The 25,401-nt window shown below is 37.8% G+C and overlaps 1 protein-coding gene across 1 annotated transcript; it reads left to right on the top strand.

Annotated features, from left to right (window-relative positions):
* Positions 1-23,944: 23,944 nt before the first annotated feature.
* On the top strand, positions 23,945-25,093 carry LOC128126927 (uncharacterized). The gene has a single exon (XM_052765118.1). It carries the CDS (start codon positions 23,945-23,947, stop codon positions 25,091-25,093), a length of 1,149 nt encoding a protein of 382 aa, XP_052621078.1.
* The last annotated feature ends 308 nt before the right edge of the window (positions 25,094-25,401 follow it).

Consider the following 25,401-nt stretch of genomic DNA (forward strand, 5'->3'; position numbering starts at 1 on the left):
CCTTTGAATCTCCCACCATGCTGAATTTCGTGAGCAAGGACTTTGTGTAGGCCTCCTGGTTGATATATATACCCTCTTGACTCTGTCTAATATTTAAACCAAGGAAAAAGTTAATTGGACCCATTGAGCTCATATCAAATTTAGTTTCCATCAATTTTCGGAATTCAATAGTTAATCTAGGATTAGTAGATCTGAAAATGATATCATCAACATAAATTTGGAAAATCATCATATGGTCACCATCTTTCTGGCGAAAGAAGGTTGGGTCGAATGAGCCTTGTTTAAACTTGGATTGCTTCAAGAAAAGGGTAAGGGTTTCATACCATGCACGTGGTGCTTGTTTCAAACCGTACACAACCTTATTTAAAATATAGCAGTGATTTGGATACTTCTCATTTACAAAACCCGGTGGCTGCTCCACGTAAACCGTCTCTCCTAATTTACCATTGAGAAACGCACACTTCACGTCCATTTGATAGACTTCAAAATTTTTGTAAGCTATATAGGCAAGAAAAATGAAAACTGACTCTAGCCTTGAAACTGGTGCGAATGTTTCTTCATAGTCTATGCCTTCCTCTTGGCAGTATCCCTTCACAACTAATTGAGCTTTGTTTTTGATTACGTTGCCTTCTTTGTCAAGCTTGTTGCGAAATACCCATTTTAAAACCTACAATTGATGCATCATTCGAAGTTGGAATCAGCCTCCAAACTTTATTGCGATCAAACTCATTGAGCTCTTCCTGCATTGCTTGCACCCAATCGGAATGATCGAGAGCAATCTTAATTATTTTTGGATCAAACCTTGAAATGAATGAATTAAACATGCAAAATTCCATTTTGGAAAATAATGCAGTCTGATTTGGTTTTTGTTGAGCTCTGGTGAGAACACCGGAAGAAGTTTAACCAATCACTTTTGATTTGGGATGATCTCTAGTCCATTTTGCCAAAGGATGGTAGTTCGGATCATAGGATGGACCCAATTATGCATTTACATCTTCGAATTCCGATTGAACATCTGAGTCATTATTTTCACTCTCATTCTCCCCGTGGAATGGTGCATGTGACTCTAGGTTCAGAATCGGGTTCTCCCCAGGATTGGAGTTTCTAGGCTGACTTCGGGATGCAATGACATGTTCTGAATTGATTCCTAATTCAAGGTTGGGGCCCAAAGAGATTTCATCATAAGGATTAGGTCTTTAAAAAGGTAAGATTTAGGCCCACCCGAGCCAAAACCCTGAAGGGACCAATATACCTAGGGCCTAACTTGCCTCGCTTCCTGAATCGGATGACACCTTTCCAAGGTGACACCTTTTGGAGAACCATATCTCCAACCTGAAACTCCAAATCTAACCGGCGCATGTCAGCATAACTCTTCTGCCGACTCTGAGCTGTCTGGAGCTTGCTCCGAACCTGCTGAATCAACTCAATGGTCTTGAGTACCACCTTGGTACCCCTCATGACTCGTTGACTGACCTCACCTCAACAAATCGGGGTCCTACATTTCCTCCCATAGAGCATCTTAAATGGAGGCCAATCAATGTTGGCGTGGTAACTGTTGTTATACAAAAATTCCTCTAAAGGAAGATACGTATCCCAACTCCCACCAAAATATAACACACATGCACACATCATATCCTCAAGGGTCTGGATAGTCCGCTCACTCTGCTCATCGGTCTGCGGATGGAAAGTTGTACCAAAATGGAGATGAGTGCCCATCTCGTCATGAAACCGCTTCCTAAATCTGGAAGAAAACGAACATACGTGTCTGAAACCATTGATACCGGCACCCCATGTTGTGCCAATACCTCCTTGACATAAATCTCTGCCAACTTCTCTGTAGAAATACTCTCCTAAATCAGAATGAAATGCACGCTCGTGGTCAATTGATCCATGATGGCCCAAATCGAATCCACTTTGCGCGCAGTCATGGGAAGATTCGTGATAAAACATATGGTGATGTCCTCCCAATTCCACTCGGGAATCTCTAACGGCTACATCTTGCCGTGAGGACGCTGACACTCGGCCTTGACTTTCCTACAAGTCAGTTACCGCTTGACATACCATGCCACATCCCGCTTCATGCAGGGAAACCAATCATCAGGACGAATATCCATATACATCTTCGTCTCCCCGGGATGAATGGAGAACCTCGACTTTTGGGCCCCCTCCATCAGAACCTGGCATACATAGACCCAATAAGGAGCTCAAAGTCGCCGATGAAGAGTCAAAAATCCATGACTATTATGATCGAAGGAAGCCACCTAAACCACATTGTGCTTACTCTTCCGGTGCTTTTCCTTCATAGCATCGACCCGAGCCTCATGAATCCGCTCCAACAATGGAGTAATCACGGTCATCCTCAAACATATATCTCTGATCGGAGCTGCGACCGCCTTATGGTTGAAAGCATCGGCCACCATATTGGCCTTCTCTGGGTGATAAAGGATCTCACAATCATAATCCTTCACCACATCCAACCATTGACGCTACCTCATGTTCAGATTCGGTTTATACATCAAATACATCAAGCTCATGTGATCCGTGTAAATAGTACAACGAACACCATAGAGGTAATGCTGCCATATCTTGAGGGCAAAAAGCATGACCCCAACTCCAAATCATGCGTCGAATAATTCGCCTCATGAGGCTTCGGCTGCCTCAAATCGTAAGTGATCACGCGACCTCTCTGCATCAACACTGCCCCAAGACCGGAGATTGAAGCATCGCAATAAACCACAAAATCATCAACACCCTCTGGCAAGGTCAGAATCGGCGCCTCATACAACCGCTGTCTAAGAGTCTCAAAAGTTGTCTGCTGCTCAGGCCCCCAACAAAATGTCATCGACTTTTTGGTCAGTGGGGTCAAAGGAACAGAGATCTTGGAGAAATCCCAGAAGAATCTCCGATAATAAAAAGCCAGACTAACAAAACTATGAATCTTGGATGGAGACGTCAGAACCTCCCACTGCATCACGGCCTCGACCTTGGCCGGATTAACCAGATTACCCTTTTGTTTGACATGGTGCCCCAGAAACTGCACCTTGCACAAATAGAACTCGCACTTGGAGAACTTTACGAAAAATATCTCCCTCCTCAATGTCTCCAACACTTCCCTCAAGTGCTCATCATGCTGCTCCTGCGTCTTAGAATAAACCAAGATATCATCAATAAATACTATCATAGACCGATCCAGCATCTGTGTGCACACGTGGTTCATAAGATCCATGAAAGCAACTGGAGCATTGGTGAGCCCAAAAGGCATCACCACGAACTCATAATGACCATATCGAGTCCGGAAAGTTGTCTTCTACACATCCTCATCCCCGACCCGTATATGATGGTAACCCGATCGCAAATAAATCTTGGAGAACCAAGATGTACCCTGAAGCTGGTCGAAAAGATCATCTTGTCCTTCTTGTTCACAAACAAAATTGGTGCTCCCCAAGGGGAACTACTCGGTCTAATAAATCCCTTGTCTGACAGCTCCTGTAGCTGTGTAGATAACTCCTGCATCTCAGGAGGAGCCTACCGATACGGTGCCTTCGCTATTGGAGTCGCACCTGGGACTAGATCAATCATAAGCTCTACCTAACTCTCCAGAGGTAGCCCAGGAAAATCCTCTGGGAACACATTCGCATAATCCCACACAATTAGAACATCATCCACGGTCGCCTTACCCTTATCCCGAGTATCCATGACATAGGCGACAAAACCCGAGCAACCCTAATGAAGATGGCGTTCGGCCCTTACTGCAGAACACATAATCAGCCCACGCTACGGTCTCTCACCATGAATCACCAACTCTCCTTCACTAGGGGCTCGAACCCGAACTAACTTCTGCTCACAGTCGATCACTGCCCCATTAGGGGTCAACCAATCAATGCCCTCTATAACCTTGTTCCCACACAACTAAATAGGAACCAAATCAATCGGATACTGCTCGCTGAATAACCTGAGAGTACAACGTCGATGGACTCTCGCAACCCAGACCATCCTATCATCATCAATCTCAACATCAATAGGATAACCCAGCTCCCCCCCAGAGATCCAACAAATATCTTGCTAAGCATAAGCGATACAAAGGATCGAGTAGCCCCCAAATCGAACAATACCAAAGCAGAGATACCGTTCACAAGGAATGGTCCTAAAATGAAACACATAAACATAAGCAAGCAATTCAATATAAATAAAGATATAAGGAGAAGATACATACCCGTCACTACATCGGGAGCTACACGCGCCTCCTCTGCCGTCAACTGGAAAGTCTTACTCTTCGCCGCAGGCGCATCTGACCGGCCCTGGCGGCCATCAGTAATCTAAAGAGTTGCAGGAGCAGGTGTTGCCACCGGTCCCGCTGCAGCCAAACTCGGACAATGGGCCTTCTTGTGGCCCCTCTGATTGCAATGAAAGCAAATCAGGTTTGATCCTGGGTGGTGGTAGCAGTACAATCCGTACTATAGTGACCCATCTGACTGCACTTGAAGCAGCCAGAACCACCATCACTCATGCACGGTCCCTTGTGCATCATGCGACACTTGCCACAACGGCTACGACCCTGATGGCCCCTCGATCTGGAATCTAATACCTTGGGCCTCTTTCCCAAACCCCCTGATTTCTGAACCTCACGTGGCTTCCTTTTCCTCTCCATCTCGAGGTCAATCTCCCTCTCCTTGGCTCAAGCTATCATATCCTCCAACGTCTTTCAGCTGGATCAGCTCATAAGTTCTCGAATGTCTCTCCTCATTAGCTCATGATATCGGGCCTACTTCATCTCCTCGTCCACCACATATTGCGGAACCAGAAGTGCCATCTCCTTGAACATTGCAGTGATCTCAACCACTGTCTCCGTAGTTTGGCGAAGATCCTGGAACTCTCGTGCCAGCTGTTGCACCTCAATTACTGGTACAAACTCAACTCGGAACCGTGTCGAGAAATCATCTCATTCCATCACATCAAACACATCATCAACCAGTGCACGACCTACTTCCTCCCACTAGTATCGCACCCTATCCTTCAAAATTCGGGAAGCTAATCTGACCTTGTCCCCTCGAGGACAACGACTGGTGCGGAAAGCATTAGCAACATCAGCTAACCACTACCTGCTCGCAATGGGGTCCTTCACCCCATGATAATTCAGAGCTCTGCATGCCTGGAACTCCCTAAAAGTCAAAGATCGTGCTCCTGCTAGTGCCATCATCTCATAAATAAATGAGCTCAACCGCTCATCCAAAACCTCCAGGATACCCTCCTTGACTGAGCCAAAGATCACAGGAGTCTGACTGAGAATGAAACGAGTAATCTCTGATGAGAGAAACTCCCTACTTTGCTCATCGAGCTGCCCAACTCCAGATCCCGAGCCTGAACCCTCACCGACACCAGAACCGCCAATAGGTTTGCCCCGCAATACCACCATACTGAAAATATACCATATAGACCAGCAGAACATACACATCGAAATATATATATATATATATATATATATATATATATATATATATATATATATATATATATATATATATATATATATATATATATATATATATATATAGACCATCAGAACACACACAACTCCACAAGCTCCCTGATTTCATTGCAACTCTCCTTGAATCGAGTATGAATCCTCTGCTTCCAGAAATACGAGCCCATACTACCTTCCATATCTATCCGTACTTTCCTTAAGAATTGATTTCACTCAACCAAGTTACTATATATCCATACAACCTTCCCTCATAGATAAGGCTCCCAACACTAGATCTCGTCCTAGGTTTTCCTAGGGAAATCTCCTACCACTCTCCGCCATCAGCTGTAGAAGGAGCTCCTGCTAACTTCCTCTAACTAGCTCACAAATACAATTACATATCACTAAAACTAGATAATTCTTCGAATGAGAGGTCTCACACTACAACAATTTGACTTAAACAAGAGATGTGCAATAGAGTTAAAACCTAACCCTTTAAAATTATTTAGTTCCCATAATATGTAACTTAGCATATTCGTTTACTTGTTAGCTGAAACTACTTATAAATCTTAAAAGCACAAAGCAAGCAACATTCTAGCATCAAAAATTCAGAACCAAGCATAACCTAAACAATCCATTCGATCACCGACTGATCAGTACTAGCATGCAAGTCTACAAGCTCATACAACAAGCATACAAAGGAATCTATCCTAGCATTCTATCATGCAAAAACTGAGCATATCCTTAGCCCTAACTAGCATGCGGTTCACAGATTCACAGATCAAAGCATATCAAATAATATGTATGGGTAATTTGGGAAAACTTACTTGAGCTCGGCTGATTACATGCACCATCCCTTTCTTATTTTAGAAAAACCCTTTTCCTAAAATATTTTTCTTATGAAAAACTTTACCAAATCCTCAGTTTGAGTTCAGACACACCTGAAAGTGTGCCCAAATCCCTCAAACCAAGACTCTGATACCAACTTGTAACGTCCGAAAAATATGATCCAAAAATTTCATTTTTTTAATTTAATTATAACAGTATTCCAAAAACATTATCCATACATCTCTATTGAAAATAGTATCTCAATAACATAATAATCATAGTGATTTCTCAAAAGTGGACTGCATGTGGTGTGTGCGATGCAGTCATCCCGAGCTTTTCCCCTTGGAACCGGAAGTACCCGAAACATAAACTGAAAACCATAAGCATAAATCTTAGTGAGTTCCCCAAACTACCTCATACCATACATAATAATCCACATACTGGGCCCCCGCGCTACATCGGGCCTCACACGACATTGATCCCCATTCAACATCAATCCCCGCTCTGTTTACATATATGTTATTCTCAGGCCTCACCTATCACTAGGCCTCACCCACTATACACATACAACCTATATCACATAATCATGCTAACACATATAATGATCATAAACACTAGCATATGTTCTAGCCCTCAGGCCTCGCCCGACATCGAGCCCCGCCCGATATACATAGTAGCACATAACACATGCAAGGGTCACGCAGACTCCTAACATCCTAGCATAATCACTAAGGGCCTACATTGGCACCTTAGACCCGCTAAACCCAGTGAGGAAACTCACCTCAAATGTTGAATCTCACTGAAAGAAAACCCTAGCACTTGGGTTCCAACTATAACCAATAATCCATACTTGGGGTAAAATGACCATTTTACCCATGACCTAGTTTGAACCAAAACTGAGGCGCAAACCACAAACCAAAAAGGCCCAAAACCAATTGTTCCTCCAAGGCCCACTTATGGCCTAATTTTCCAAATTGGGCCCAAAACCCCTATATGGGCCTTACCCTAAAGCCCAATAATTTTCCTTAGTCTAAAAGCTTGATTTCAGATGGCCCAAAAGGCCCAAAGCAACAAGGTCCAAAGAAGTGGCCCAACCGAGGCCCAAAAGATGTGTGCCTAATCACATTGAGTACGTGGGGCATACTCAGCTGTACATTAAACTTACTCGCTGCATGGCTTGTATGTTGTGCGTATAGACTTGTACGCCTAGTGTACTCCTCCATTAAGCCAACTTTTCCATTAAGTTCTTAATGCTTAAGTCCAACGGTCCAAAACACATATTCGAGTCCCAAAGAGTATCTAAAACCATACAGTCATTGACTTGGTGACTTTGCGTGCCCCAAAAGATTCCAAATTTGATTTATAACATTCTAATTTCATAGAAATAGCCATAACTCATGTATGGATGAATTTAATCTTCAAAAATGGAAACTTTATGAATCTAGGACCGAAAGAACACCAAGATTGGCAACTCTAAGCTTCAGATGTGATATTAACCATAAGATCTCATCTATGGGACCAAAAGGGTCCAAAACTCAAACAAATGAGATCTAAGCTTCTAAAGAGCAATATTAAAACTTTATACCTCAAACAAGCCGAAAATGGAGAAGATAATCCAGACCTACAAGCTCCTCCTTGAACCACCATCTTTCTCCAACCTTCTCCATCTTAAAATGGGACAAAACACACCAAAATGGACACTATAAGCTCAAAATCCAAGAGAGAGGCTTAGGGTTTCGAATATGATGCTTAAGGGTCTGAGTAGGATGAGAAATGAGGGTTTAAAAATCCATAAGGATGCTTATATAGTGCCCACACATGAAAATTTTTCATTAAACCTTGTGTATGCCTGGCGTACAAGGCTGTACGCCCTTTACAGCTTGTACGCTAAGCGTACCTTGTGGTACGCCCCACGTACAACATAAGGACCAAATTGCAAATTAATAAATACACAAGGACCATAAATAACATACCAAGAATTCAAGTTCTATAAAACCCGACCCCCGAGTCCAATCCTGAACCATCATCGACACCAGAACCACTACCAGAACCTCCTCGAGTGACCACCATACTGAAAATAAACCATTAAAACCATCGAGATATATATACTTGAAGAATCCCACATTCTACAAGCTTCCTAGTATCATTGTGACTTTCCTTGACTCGAGTACGGATCACCTGTTTCCAGTAGTATAGGCCCATACTACATTTCACATCTATCCGTAGTTTCCTCAAGTATCTCCCCAAATCCCCCAAGTTACTTCCCTATCAACCTATACAACCTCTATCAAAGTAAAGCTCTCGACACCGGATCACCTCCTAGGTTTTCATAGGGCTACTTCCAATCTCCTCCATCAACTGTAGAAGGAAATCCCTCTAACACCCTCTAACTAGCTCACAAACACACGTACATATCACCAACACCAGATAATTTTTTGAATGAAAAGTCTCACACTACAACGGTTAGACTCAGACAAGAGTTATGCAATAGGTTTAAACCTAGACTTCTAAAATTATTTAATCTCATATATATGTAACTTAGCTTATTTTCTTACTATTTAGCTGATGTTAATGGGAACTAATAAAAGCACAAAGCAAGCAACATTCAAACATTGAGTAATTTGAATCAAAGCATAACTTAAACATGCCATACTACCACTAAATGATCCAATACTAGCGTGCAAATCTACAAACTCATACAATAGGCATATAAAGGCATATCTCCTAGCATTCTATCATGCAGATCCTGAGCCCAAGTCTGACATGCGATTCACAGATTCATAATTCAAAGCATATCACAAGAACATGTATGGGTATTTTGAGAAAACTTAATTGAGCTCGGTCGATTGCATGAACCATACCCCTTTCTTTATTAAAAAAATTATTTTATAAAACATTTTTTCTTATGAAAAATCTATAAAATCCTCAATTTAAGTTCAGGCACACCCGAGAGTATGCCCAAATCCCTCAAACCAAGGCTCTGATACCAACTTGTAACGTCCCAAAACTCAGAACCCTAAATTTTTTATTTTTATATTAAATAAACCATCAACCAAACATGTTTGTAAAAACCATAAGGTATTCATAGATTATCCATAAACATCCCAAAAGTACATCAGAGTCAATAAAGCAGAAAATCATGGTGTGTGCAATGCGATCTTCTCGAGCTCTTCGCTTTCGAATGAGAAGTACCTGAAACATAAACAGAAAATCATAAGCACAAAGCCTAGTGAGTTCCACAAAATACAACATACCATACATATACGTTAGCTCAAGGCTGTACCAAGTCTCTTTCACCCCCGAGTCTATTTCGACTCATATGTCACCACAAGATTGTGTCGGGTCTATTTCACCCCCAAGTCTACTTCACCTATATATATATATATATATATATATATATATATATATATATATATATATATATATATATATATATATATATATATAGAAAACAAGCACACGAGCATACAATGCATACATCAGGAGTCACAAATACTACAAGTACATACAATCCCTAGCCTCCTATAATATAGTGAACAAACTCACGTCGCACAACAGCTCAAAAGTCAACACACCCTTAAAATCCCACAACAGGTGCTAAAAGCCGCCTAGATAATCACATAAGGCAAAACCTTAATCTACCTATAATACATTAATAGCTAAACAAAAATCCACAAGTCAAAAGTCAACCCCTAAGGTCAACGGTCAAAGTCAACAATCAATGTTGATTCCAGCTGACCGCCACAACGTGGTCTTCCTTGGCCACGTGATGGACCGCATATGGCCAAACAATCGGGAAAATATCAGCCACCATGACGTGGTGACCTAGGACCACACCGTGGTAGCTGTGGGTTCCAACAACTTAATGCATTAAGTTGTTTCTTTCGATTCAAAGAGATCCAAAGCTCATATCTGATCCAAAATGTGATCTAGAAGGATAAAGTTTCTAACTTTATCCATTAGGACCACCCAAAAGGTCCAAAACCCAAATCCCTAAGTCCCAAAAGGCTTTATAATGCAAGATCTTAACCAATAAGCACTTATTTCATAAAGTTCGAAGCCCATCCATTCTAGAAGTGATTCTAGCACCAAAACTAACCTAAAAGTTGGTGCTTTATAGACATGCATGTCCAATGCATGTCTTGAACCCATATTAGGTCAAAATGAGGGTTTATGACATAAATCTCATGCATGGATTGAAACCCCAACCAAACTCCAGATCCAAGGCACAAATTACGCTAAATGCCCTAGACATTCATAAGGTTGCAAACTTTAAGAGATCTTACCATCCCAACTGTTGGATTAGGTGACTAAGCCAATAACTATAATTGGTATATATTTGAATTGATGGTAGCACAGTCCTTTTGGGTTGCCCTCAAAACTAGCAACTAGACAGGATGACTTTTGAAGAGAGGTTGAATTTATTATTGAATAATAAATTGAGATAATTGATTTATTAATGTATTTTTGAAAATAATATATTAATTAGAAATCATATTATTTAATTAATAGTTAATCAAAAACTAACTGGAATTAATTTTGGGATTAATTGAATTAACTAAAAGTGTAGGGGTTGTTTGGCAATTTATTGATAGTTGAATAAATGGGCTCTAGGACCTCCATGAAAAAGGTTGGATGAAAAATTCTAGGAAGTCCCTAGAATTTTCGTCCAAGGGTTCTTGGATGGGGATTCTTAGGCTGCTTGGTCCCTAAGCTAAGGGAATTACGGTTTTCTCCTAAAACTCTAGCTTTGGCTCTAAGCTACCTCACTATTTAAAGGGCCTTACCCCTTCACATTTTCGGCCACTTGATTTATTAGAGGCATAGCCGAAATTCCTAGTATTCCTATTCTCTCTCCTCTCTCATCCTCTTGCTTAGTTTGGGTGTCAACCATTAGAGGCGTGAAACTTGTGACGCTTGCTCTCAAGGTTTCAAGAAGACTAGGATTTCATTGTTATTACTACATAACAATAAAATGTATGTTTTTTTAACCCTATATCTAAATTTTGAAAATAACATAGGTTTCCTAGGGTTTCCCAATTGATGTTTAAATGTTGTATGTTTAATTAGATAAAACATAGATCGGGAAAATTAGGGTTGCATGCACACATAGGTTTTTGTTTGTTATGCTGAAAACCCATCAGTGGTATCATTGCCTTAATTGTTTTTGTATTGAACTAATTGCAATTGTTTGAATTTGATCAATTAGGTTTTGTGGAAAATAAACCCTTTGGACTTAGGATTTTCACAATTAGGGTTTCTTAACCCTAGATTTCGAAAATTTGGAAAAGGGTTTTAACCCTTTCCCTTGTCCTACAAGTTTCGAAAATTAGGGTTCCTTAACCCTTTATATTTTCGAATTTTGTCAAGGATTAAAAACCTTGCCTTCCTCCCCAAGATTTTCCATTTTTCGAAAATTAGTGTTTTGGTAGGATTTTTTTGGGTAATTATCTCCTTATTTGATTAATTATATATTTATAAGATTTGGTGTATCCCTCCCATGATTTTCAAAATTTAGTTGGCAGAGGATTAGGTTAAATTATCTTGATTAATTTAATTGGATAATCCTAAATTGATTTAATCAATTAATTAAATGTTTAATTAATAAGATAATTATTAAATCATTTGTTTTTAGATTTTTAAATTTAAATTAAATTTTCTTTAATTTCAAAATTTAAGATTTAAAAACCCTAGTATTTTGAAAAGTTCAAAATACATCCTTATGGATTTTATTTTTAATTTAATTAAGTGATTAATTAAAAGACAATCAATAAATCCATAAAATGGTTTAAATTTAATTAAATTAAAAGTTTAATTTATTAAAACATTAAACCCTTGAAATTTTAAAAATATTTTAAAATACACCTTATACTATATGTAAAATTAAATGTTTAATATTTAATATACGTATAAGAATAAGTCATTCAAACTGCTAGTATGCCTTATTCACGAAGCCTATCTATAAGGAGAGTTTAAGAAAGCGGCCTATAAAATGACCGTCACTGGGTATCCACTCTTACCTACCGCTCCCTTGATTGGTGGATGGTCGTTAGTCGAACGGGTTTGATAGGACATAACCTCATTAAAAGTTTAATGATGAAAAGTAACTATACTATTTTCTAAAATCCCACTCTTAGTTACTTTAGGAAAAATATGAATTTGATGCTAATCCATGAAATTGCACATTACTCTTTATAAGTCATTAGTGGAGCATGTGGCTAACCGGCACACTAATGTGGGACTAATAAATAATGGTAATGGGTGTCTCGAAAATTATTGTTGATTAATGGAGCGTGTGTGGTTAACTGACACATTAAAAGGAGATGATAAATGACATCGAGAGTACCAAGCTAATTTGCATGGTTATTCACATCTCATTTGTGATCCTCAACATCCCAGTCACAAAGTGAGAGTATAATCGAGATTAAACATGCCGTCGAGTAGTTTAATGAACCTCAAATGATCTAGGAGTTTATCAAATCGAAATTGGTAAATGCTTTACCTACCTAAAATATATTTGAATTTGATTACGACATCCCTCTTCAAAGTTCGAATCGAAAATATAGACCCTGACCTTAATTTATATCTATGGGTTAATAATTAAGGATTAAAATCAATTAACTTGAATTCTCTTTTCTCCAATCATAGATGTTAAGTTCAGACAACAATGGTCTTCCTCGTTCTTCTGGAAATGTTTTTCCTTCTGAAGATGACCTTCCACATTCTGGTCAAGGTGAAAGAATACTCCCTTCTTCCAGAAATGGTGGAAATGGAGGTTATGCTTCTTCAATTCCTCCTCCTCCTCCTTCATTGACTCTCCCTAAGTCATGTTTCCTTCAAGCTGAAAAATATGAAGTTACTCAAGCCCTATTGGCATGTAAACATCAAGATGGAAAGTCTGTGTGTGTGCATATTCTGAAAATGATATCGTACATTGACATATTAGGTATGTTGGGTGTCGGTTTTTCCAAGGGAGCTAGCCATTGACTTGGTTCTACTTTCGCTTCTTGAGTCATATAGTTAGTTCATTAAAGACTATTATATGACTGACCACAACGTGACCTTAATTGATCTACCACATATGTTGATTGTTGTTGAAGAAGAAATGATTAAGAGCACAAGTCAAGCAAAAGTGTATGAGGGATCTGTCTCCCAAATTCCCATGGACATTGACAATGGTAGTCCAGAAAAGGTTTCTCTTCCTAATGGAAAAGGATCGGCCAAGTTCAAACCGTTTGACCATATTGTAAAGAGAAAGGCTAGTTATGAGATAGTTCCATGCGCCAATCCTAAAAGGTCCATATGTTTCTATTGCCAATTGGAAGGGAATTGGTTTCGAAGCTGCCCATACTACCTGAAAGATCTTAGAGATGGTAAAGTCAAGTCGTGTGACTCTACTTCAGGTACATCAATTATCTAACTCCATTATTTTATTAAGTTCCTATTCGTAGATTCTTAATACTTGATGTGATGATCACATTTTGATGTTTTGCAGGATCTAAGAGAAAGAAGGAAGCTTAAGAAGAGTGAGTTGAATCTGATCATGAGAGATGGATTTCGATCGCATGGTTCGATGATCATATTTTGGAAGCTACTCTTAGGAGTTATGATGATTTAATATATTGCTTAGGAAATGTCTAGAAATATTGTTTTCATATTTTGCATTGTAAGGACAATTGTTTTCACTTATTATCAATAAAAGTGAATTTTTGATTTATCTGGTTTACTTTATATTTCCTTGCAATGGTATTTATGAAAATTGGTAGTTACATTTATATTATTAGCAACGTTAAATGTGGATTGGATTCTCGATTATATCATTTGTGGTATTGTCATACTTAACCAAGTGAAAAAGAATTCTCATCGCATAAGTATCAATTGGATAGAAACTTGGAGTCATGCAATTTGAATAGTGTCATGTAAGAGAATCTTGATCATTGAAAAATTATGACTAGTTCGTTGATCACATGTTTATGTGAGTTAAGTGAAGGACTAAAGGATCTAGTACACATTGATGTGGACTATTTAGATCTGCCACAAAGGATGATAACTTTATTCGTCATGATTTACTGATGCTTTAGTAAACATGGTTGTGTTTATAAGATTAAGCATAATTTTGATACTTTGAGAAGTTTCAAAGAGTGGCAGAACGAATAATAAGAATCTGTTAGGCAAAAAGATAAAGGTTTCTCCAATCTAAAGGAAATGAGAGTACTTTAGTATTATGTTTTATGATGATCTTAATTATTGTGGAACCATGTCACAATTGATCCTCAAAGAACATATTAGTGCACTTTTTTGACTAAGTAGAGGAATCGAATATTGTTGAAATGGTTCAATCAAGAGATAAGTCACACTTCGTTTTCCAATCAAGTTTTAGGGCCATGCTCTCATTACTTCAAATCGTATCTTGAAACTTATTTCATACTATGTAGGTTTATAACACCTTAAGAAATGTGGAGTAATAATGTTTTCTTACTCTAGCACATTTAAAATTGTAAGTTGTGATGTTTTGGTTAAAAGAAAAAAGATAAACTTAGACCAATTCCATGAAGTGTTTTCTTGTCTAGAATCCACACTAACTTTTGAATATTTGTTTTTCCTCATCAAGGAATGTTCCTTGAATAGAGAAACTTATATGTCAAAAGGTCAGTGTGGGTCTTAATGATCTTGAAGAGTTTCAGAATTCAATCAAGAATAAACCGTTTAGTTATCACTAGCGCATGAATGAGGTTTATAACCTAAAGTGTTAAGTTGACTCATTCTTGTTTCTGTGCACCTTCTAGTAGAGTTGGCAATGCTTATGAGTTCTATGCCTCTCATTTGACTGCAAAAGGCAGAGCACGTTGGTGTAACGACCCAAATTTTCAAATAAAATTTTCATTTTTAGTTAGCCAAACTTTCCCATAAAATGTGAAGTAACATCGACCATTGTTTTCAAAATTCATAACATTAACATTTTATTCAAAACATCAGAGTGTCCCATTAAACAATTCTCGGAGAGTGCACGTTGTGCCAATCAAGCCTTGCCCTTGCCCTTAGGCTCAGATGTACCTGAAACGAATCAACAAACTGTAAGCTAATGCTTAGTGAGTTCCCCAGAGCATACCCCACACACAATCCACATAAACACATATCATATTAGCTATATAAGCTACATCTACCACATAAGCCATGCGTACAAACGTATAAGGATGTCGTGGGCTCCTCCCAAGGTCTTACTCTAGGATGCCATGGGCTCCCCCACATGGTCTTACACCTAAGTGCCATGGGTTCCCCTCATGGTCTTTAGTTGGAAAGCCACGAGCTACCCCACATGGTATTACATCCAAGTGTCATGGGCTCCTCCCATGGTCTTTACTTGAAAAGTCATGGGCTCCCCCACATGGTCATACATCCAAGTACCATGGGCTCTTCCCATGGTCTTCCCTGTAAATATCACACATATAGCTAGCATAACACTAAGCATATCTAACTATCACACAAAATATCTCTACAACAACAAGTGTACCACATATCACAAAATGGGCCGGCCTTGATGCCTTAGACCCATTGGTATGGTGAGGAGACTCACCTTTCGAATGTTGAACTGACAAGCTAAGATCTGATATATCCCACACACTTCTCCAACTCAACCACTTATAATTGAAATGTGATTAACTTGTTACAATCCCGAAATACCATAAATACCCGCTAAGTCAACCTTGGTCAAAGTCAAGGTCAACAATCCATGTTAACCTCAAATCGTCGAGTGCATCCAGCAACTCATCGAGTTCCTCCCGAGTCCATTCCACTGAATACTGAGTCAACTCGCCAAGTCACCTTAGTGACTTGTCGAGTTCATCAAATGTACAGAAAACCTAAAATCCATTCAGACCAAAACCCTAATCCTTCACCGCACTCAATCATAAACTCAAAATGGGCAAAACCTACCCTGACTCGTCGAGTCAACTAAGGGACTCGACGAGTTCCTTCAGTCACTTTTATGTTCAGTCCTTTTTAGTGGGATCTAAGGTCCCAAACTTCATATCCAATCTCCCCTAGTGCAGATACCATGTAAAGTTGCAAACTTTACGTGCATGCAAGGTCCTCCAAGGCTATAACATTAAAACTAAGCTTCCTACAAGGTTTTAGTGCATGGAAAGGGCCTAAGCTAAATAAAGTGAGCAACTTTATGTCATTGGGGACCTAGAGAGGTCCAGATATGGAACCATATCCTTGTGATAAGTCCAGATCCGAGTATGACCCTATTTTGCACCCAAAAGTGACCATATCCTTCCATGAAATGAGATCTAAGAAAATAGAGATCAAGGTGGTAACTTTTTACCTCTAAATGGATGCTTACAACCAGTAGATGCTAGACCCCAAGCCTTCCCCTCTCTTCAAGCTCCTCAACCTTCAAGTTTCCTTCTCAAAAGCACAAGTTTTACTCTCTAAGACCCACACACACTCAAGGAAGCTCAAATATGCAGCTAGGGTTTCTTTCTGGGCTGTAAAGACGACGAGGGAGGCTACAAATGAGCCATAAATCCTTTAAATAGGGTACAAACCCCTTAAAATTAGGGTTTCTCTCTACAGAGCGTACGTCGGGGCCTTCCGACTCGTCGAGTAGGACTTAAATCCCGCGTCCTCCTAATAGTCTCTACTCGACGAGTTGGAGCTCTCCAACTCGCTAAGTCCATGCACAAAACCCTAAAAAATTAAATAAATTAAATAATACCTGGAACTGGCGTTACAGTTGGTCAGTAATAGTACATTGGTCAATGGAGGTGAGCTGCTTAAACAACATGGAAGCACTGGTAGGCCCTTGTGTTACCAGAAGGCAAAAAATTAAGAACAAGTAAAGTTCAGTCCATGAAAGCTAAATTAGAATTTTAATTTGTCATAAACCTCGTCTTATGATTGTAGGTTGGAAATGATATATTCACATGGATGGGAACACATACACCATAAAATTTAGATGACAAAAGGTTTCGCTCTAATTCATGAAAATGATTATGAGGAAACACTTTCGCTAGTAGATTTTAAAGATCTGATAAATATCATTATGATTAGTGGTTGTGATAACTGCATTCTGAAATTCGCAATAAGATTATGTCATCCCTTTTCATAGTTCAAATTGTGAGAAATGGCAAGGAACTGTTTGAACGTTCATGATTTATATCTATACGTTCTGAAAGGGTTTAAAAACACACATATGTTATCTAATGAAGGTGTATAAGCTTGAGAAGTCTAGATGAAGACTTATCGAAGCATCACGTATCAGAAATTTGCACTTTAGTAAGGAAGTCAAAAAGTATTGATTTCTAGAAGTCTAGTTGATTTCTTGATACATGTTAAAACTAGTGGGAGCATAATTGTTATGCTAAGTGTTGCAAGTTAGCAATTTTGTTTGTGGGAAACAAAGTTTACAAATTTTCAAGTTGTAAAATTTGAAAATTGTTTTGCTATAAAAAGATTTAAAGGAGAGGACACTCATACTTCGTTTCAAATCTAAAAGTTTAGATTGAAGGATTTTAATGGAACTTAGTCTTGGACATATATGAATATTGTGTTGAAATGGTTCAACATAGGAAATTCGATATATGGAAATATTATAGCAAGAGACTGAGCATATATTAGGTCTTTATCTAAGACATAATGGATCGAGTCCTATATTATGTGGATATATGATCGGTTACATGTGTTATAATATTCACTTGTTCTGGTTTTTCCAAATGCCTAGGGCATTGAGAGGGAAAAGGATTAGAACTTGGTGTGACTCAAGTTGTTAAACAACTGTCAGGAACATTATGAGGTTATACCAAAGCATCGATTGCTTGTGGACTGTTGGAAGTATAGTTTTGGTTGGACAAACCATAGTGACTTGTTTTAGATTGGAATGATTCTTGATCCAAATTGATGGTCATATGGGAATATGGAAATGTTTCCATAATGGAAGCTGATGGTAAAATCTACATGTAAGTTAGGAACTTTAATGCAAGGAAGGTATTCAAAGAGTGTACCTTGAATTTGAAACTTCGTTACCATGGAATTGTTTTTAGTAATAAAAGGTCGAACAGAACATTTTGTAATATCGTTGGTAAAGTCTTTATGACTTTGTAGCCTCGACATCACAAAAAGATATTGCATGTAAGGTTGAACTCTAACGCATTATAGTAGTGACAAGAATTTGGTATTGTGAAATAAGCATCGTTAGAATAGTGTCCAATCGAGCTATTCACAAAGAAAGGACCATAGAGAAACATAGTATGCATGTTTATAACATGGCATGACTGATGTTTAATTCAAGTTTTTAGTTGAGTACTCGAAACATTATACAATGAATAAAGTTTAATTAATATGGTGTTTAAATAATAAGAGTTTTATTTATATATTCAATAGTTTTGAGACCATAGTTAATTAGGTTATTATTGTATTTCATTTTGCATGTTTTACTTCCTGAATAATTTGAAATACACAGTCGTTCTTACTTTTGGAAGTAAGTAGCGAATTAAGATTTTCATGAATTGAATTGTAGATTGTCTATGGAGATTAGACATAGCAATGGTTTTGCTGCAATGTTCATGAGTACTTAGAAAATAGGGATTTTGAGTATTGGATAAACCTACGCTCAAAGAATTACTTCATTGATTTTATCACGAGTAATTTTGAGACGATAATATCTTATATTCTTGAAACGGAGATATATGAGTTGTTGTTTAGAAGTCAGTTGTGCATTGATAATACGTAAACGCATCAGTAACTTGATTTTATAAAACATATTGTTGTGCCTGATTTGATGAGTAAATAGTGCAAGCATACAAGTCGAAGTTTATCTGTTCCTTTTTCCCTACCGGGAAAAGAGATATCTGTGGGCCCCTCAATGATTCGATGTCGACATCTAAAGCGCTTGGCCAATCCTGGACTGAATTGATGTGTTTAATTACTAGTCTGATTTCAGTCGTCATAAACCAGAAATCGGGAAACAAGACTTGGACAATGAGATTGATTATAATCCATGTCTCATGTCCGTATGATATCTTTTAGAACGGAGGAATATTTGATCCATTATCTTAGGACACGTAACCGATTGGGTCAGAGTTTGACAGAGACTTTGAGGGCTACAATTTGCTAATCAGTTTATGAAGTTATGGTGGCAACTATAGTTATTAGACTTATCAAAATGAGAGACTGTTGGATTAGGTGTCTAAGCCCATAACTATAATTGATATATACTTGAATTGATGGTAGCACAATCCTTTTGGGTTGCTCTCAAAACTAGCAACTAAACAATATAACTTTTGGAGAGAGGTTGAATTTATTATCTGAATACTAAATTAAGATAATTGATTTATTAATGTATTATTATGAAAATAATATATTAATTAGAAATCATATTATTTAATTAATAGTTAATCAGAAATTAACTGGAATTAATTTTGGGATTAATTGAATTAATTAAAAGTGCAGGGGTTGTTTGACAATTTATTGATAGTTGAGGAAATGGGCTCTAGAACCTCCCAGGAAGAGGTTGGATGAAAACTTCTAGGAAGGCCATAGAATTTTTGTCCAGGGGCTCTTGGATGGGGATTCTTGGACTGCTTGGTCCCTAAGCTAAGAGAATTAAGGTTTCCTCCTAAAACCCTAGTTTTGGCTCTAAGCTACCTCACTATTTAAAAGGCCTTACCCCTTCACATTTTCGGCCACTTGATTTATTAGAGGCATAGCTGAAATTCCTCGCATTCCTATTCTTTCTCCTCTCTCATCCTCTTGCTTAGTTTGGGTGTCAACCATTAGAGGCGCGACACTTGTGATGCGTACTCTCAAGGTTTCAAGAAGACTAGAATTTCATTGTTATTGCTACATGACAATCAAAGGTATGTTTTTTCTAACTCTAGATCTAAATTTTGAAAATAACATAGGTTTCCTAGGGTTTCCCAATTGATGTTCAAATGTTGTATGTTCAATTAGAGAAAACATAGATTTGAAAAATTAGGGTTGCATGGATTGAATAACTCCCAATCCAAGGCACAAATTACACCAAATGCCCCAGAGATTCATAAAGTTGCAAAATTTAAGAGATCTCACCATCCTAACAAGCAAAAACAAGAATTTAATGGGATAAAACTCAAGATCTAGCAACGGAGCATGATAAAAATCGAGTCTTGGACACTTACAAAGGTCCAGAAGAGTGCTAAGGTTAAGAATGGAGACTTGCTTGCTTGATCTTTGCCTCCTTCTTCCTTCTTTAGCTTTAAGGAACACCAAAACTAGCTCAATAATTAAGGAAATTGATTAAGGTTTTCTTTAGGGCTTGAGGGGGATGGTGGAGGCTGAGGATGAGCAAACCCTAGTCTCCTCATTCCTTTAAGTAGGGAGCAAACCCGGAAAAATAAGGTTTTCACGTCAGCCGTCCACCACACCGTGGCCAATACTGTCACACCGTGGTGGCTTAAATGAAACACGTGAACCTTTTTCATCTCGACACGTCGTGGTGGTGCCTCCACCACGCCGTGACAATCCTCAAAATGATAATATAATTATGCATAATGTACCTCAATATCTGGGCGTTACAAGTGGTGTTTAAAAGAAGGGGAGAATAACTTATTTACCTTCAATAGGCTATGTTCAATTTTCATTTGCTTCTTGTATGGTTATTTTTATAGTTTGAACTTGTATTGGAGATTGCCTATCTCAAATTAGGTTTGTTTAATTTCAAAAGTCCATATCCGATTTCATCTTCGAGTTCTTATCATTCATTAACCATTTTCACCACGACCACCTTCAGTAAGGTTTTAATCAGGATTGGCTCTATGTGTAGATGAACAAAGTTAGCGCTTAGGGCCCCCACTTCTAGAGGGCCCCATTTAACCCAAACACCCAATACAGTCCAATGTCCCATACAATCCATATTAGCTGAATCGTTGACTTGCTGTGCATAGGCCTCAAACATTTGATTCATTGATTTTTCTTCTACAAGAGACGATCACACTTCTCTTCTTCTTCTTAGGGGCGGCTCAAAAATCGGACTCTGATTAATGATTCAGAACCGCTGAAATACACACATCACCTTCTGTTCTTCTTCATCTTTCTCCATTCCTAACTTTTCCATTCTTGGCTTCTCCACTCCATTGTTCAAAAATTTCTGATGAATAATGATTCAAGGTCGTCACTGATAACGGTATGTGCAATTTTTTCACTTGTTAGTTTTATTTTTTCATTATCTGTCATTTGAATCTTAGAAACTGATTACTAATTAGGGTGTGTCACTGTCACAAAGTGTTGTTGAAATTGTTTCTGGAATCGGACATACTTATAATCCGAGATATCAAAACTGATTATCTAATTAGGGTTAATAGAATAAGGGCTAATTACTAATCTAGTCAAATTAAAGGGGTGATTAGCAATTTTTAGCCAAAATTAGTAGATGGCCAAAAATAGCCCACGAAACCGTAGGTTTCGAGATCCGCCTACTCTTTCGCCATTTCGTCTACTGTTTCGTGTTTTCTATAAAAAAAAATCATTTTTCACATACAAAACCGTAGGTATTATATAACCTACGATTTTCACTCTAATAACTACAGTTTCCCAAACCGTAGTCTACGGTTTTGTGGGAAAAGGCTACGGTTTTTTTATCTACTATTTTGGGGTGTTTATCTACTATTTTTTCCAAAAAAATACTGTTTTTTTTATCTACTATTTTGTCCAAAAAACTATTGTTTTTTATCTACTATTTTGTCCAAATAACTACGTTTTGTTTTTTTTTTTAATTTTTTTTTAATTTTATCAATACAATATACTTCAAAGTATCTACAAATTATAAAAATAAAAACATTTTCAAATCAATAGTACATTGCTAACGTATGCTATAATTGAGACATAGAAAATAACATCATTTTAAACAACATGAATACATTGAATCATAACATACATACAAGGGGATACAATCCTTAAAAATACGTTTAAAAATAACTTTCTTTTGAAAAATAATGAAATATATATATATATATATATATATATATATATATATATATATATATATATATATATATATATATAAACATAGGTTTTAGAAAACCTACAATTTTTTTTGGCAACAAAAAATCATAAAATACATAAAAAGGGATACAAATGTTTATTAGTTATTTAAAAAAAATACGAAACCGTAGGTTTTTGGGAAACCTACGGTGTACAAGCATTTACTGCATATTTTTGTGTAGTAAATGCTTGTACACCGTAGGTTTCCATAAAACCTACGGGTTCGTTTTTTTTAAAACACTATACGATTACAAAATTAACATCATTCCGATCCCATTGAATCGATTTAAAAAAAAAAACAAAAAAAAATTATATTTCCGTACGGTTCATATGAAACCGTAGGTGTACAAGTCGACAATGCACAATCTGTGCATTGGGCACTTGTACACCGTAGGTTTCGTATGAAACCTACGGTTTTATATTTTTTTTTCGATTTTTTTCAAAAGAAATTTAACCACATATATAAAACCTACTCCTAATCACAAATACGGTAAAATTTTGATGAAGAGTAGACAAACCTAGTTGTTCTTCGGGTGCTCCATTGAGAGAAAAAAGTAGTCAAAGCAAAGAAAACAATAGACAAAATGACCTAATCTGAAAAAAGAATTCATTATATACTTTGGATTAATGGGCCACGAAAAAGTAAACGGACCCGTGAAATAGTAGCTCATTTGCACAAAACAGTAGTTTTCTCAATAAAAAAGCAATCAATGACGTTGACCGTAGTCAACCTTAAGTTGACTACGGTTTTGTGGGCTATTTTTGGCTAATTGGTATTTTTGGCTATTTTTTGATAAGTAATTAAGAAAAAATGCTAGATTAGTAATTTCCCCATAGAATAATAGTTAAAGTTGAGGGCTAATGTTTTACGGTTTCTATTTTTTTAGTTATCTGATTTTTGATTCTACTCTTCATTAATTACAACAGATTACAAAATATATGAGTTTTTAGACTTCAGTTTTCCAAATTGGAGCTTTCCATTATCTTCTAAAGTTCTATTATCAAATCTCAAGGCATCGTCTATAATCCTAAAATCCTAATTGGCTAACCCATATCTTCAAATAAGTAATAATCATGTCAAAGGGCCCCAACTTTTTTGTTCGTTTAGAACCCCAAATTGGTTGAACCGGTCTTATTTTTAATATTATTTAGTTTTTTTTTTCATTAACTTATAGGTCGACGGTCAACACGATCAATAGTCAACTGTGCACCCACTTGGTTTTCAAACCGAATGTATCACTATGTGTTAGACGAGTCGGTATGGGCCTCGACGAGAAGCGACGAGACCCACGTGGCACTCCGCGACGCCGTCATAACGCGGTGAACACCACCCCCTAGCCGTTGCTTCTCGTCGCCCGGAACTCGTTGCCTTGGAAACAAGTTGTAACGCCAAAAAAAATATACGTTGCACATTTTTTTACCGTTTAATAACGGTCCATTCAAAAAAAAATTACCTTTTTACCATTTATATATATATATATATATATATATATATATATATATATATATATATATATATATATATATATATATATATACTTTATTTCAATTTTTATATACCTTTCTCTCATTTTCTCTATATCTTTATACACATTTTCTCTCATTCTCTCTATATCTATATCTTTAATTCAAAAAATGGAGCAAAACCCAAACACCCCCCTTCCATCATCAAACCCAAACACAACCTCGCCTCTCGGATTTGCGGGGTACGGAAATTATTTTAACCTTTTGTCATCTCAAGGTTCACCACAAATACCATACCAAGGTGCCGCTTTCAATCCCGCTTCACCGCCACTGCAATTTCCCAACTCACCTTACGTTCAACAAAATCAATTTGGTCAAAACCCAAATTTACAACAAAATCTTTTGTCTACTTTTGGTTCGATGCAACAAACAACCAATCAACCGTCACCTACAACACAGCCAACAGTTCAAGTGGAAGCAGGAAGTAGTAGGAAAGGGAAAGGGAAAGGAAAATCAAAAGGGAAATCAATAGCGGTGGAACCTGAAAATGCAGACGTTCCACAATGGTGGACACCGGAGGAGGAATACGCTTTGACGGCGGCTTGGTGTGCTACTTCAAAGGACGAACTTCGTGGAAATGGAATGAAAAAAAGAGCTTATTGGGGGGCGGTGCTCGACAAGTTTCACGCTATTTTAAGGAAAAATCTGTATCGCAGCAACGACATGCTGAACAGCAAATGGAGTATGATAACTAAGCGGTGCAGCAAATTCAACGGTATTTACAACCGGATTGCGGCGCAACAACAAAGTGGAACTAACGACTTTGATTTGTTCAAAGCTGCTAAGGAACAATATCGGGTCGAAATGGTTCATGTTTTCGACTTTGAAAAATCATGGGAATTGTTGCGAGCGGATCCAAAGTGGAATAAAACGCCTACATCGTCGGAGGTTCAATCCAAAAGGTCTCGCAATTCTAGTTCGGTCGACGTGTCGGACGCACAGACTAACATCGACCTAAACGCCGATGACGATGAGATCCCGGATGATATCCAAGAGATATCCCCACCACGACGACCGCCCGGACGCGACAAAGCGAGGCGCGCTGCAAGGCATGCGGAGGAGGTGGAGACGAGAGCAAAAGATGCGGCGGAAATGAGAGCGAAATTCGACGAACATAATTTGTTAATAAAAGAAAAAAATGAGTTGAAACGTCGTCATTTGGAATTTCTGGAAAGTCAGGCACGGGAGAAGCGGGAGCAAAAAGAGAGGGAACTAATGACACAACAGTTGCAATTCTTCGGACAAGCGAGGATGGTTTAGCACCTGCTGATCTAGCGGTGCTACAAGCAATGAAGGAACAAATTAGGAAAAAATATTTGGGTTGATTAGGATTTGTGTGTGGCATTTAGTAGTGATTTCAATGTTATTTTAGTTATTAATTTAGGTTTAAAATTATGTTTTTTTAAATATTATTTCTTTTTTTTTTGTTTTTAAAATTATATGTTTTATAAAAAAAATATTAGTTATTATTAAAAAAGGCAAAAACAAAAAAAAAACGAAACAAAAAAAAAAAAAGTTAAAAAAACGAAATAGTAAAAAAAAAGTTAAAAAAAACGAAATAGTAAAAA

This window comes from Lactuca sativa, chromosome 6 (genome assembly GCF_002870075.4).
Source record: "Lactuca sativa cultivar Salinas chromosome 6, Lsat_Salinas_v11, whole genome shotgun sequence".
Lineage (NCBI taxonomy): Eukaryota > Viridiplantae > Streptophyta > Magnoliopsida > Asterales > Asteraceae > Lactuca > Lactuca sativa.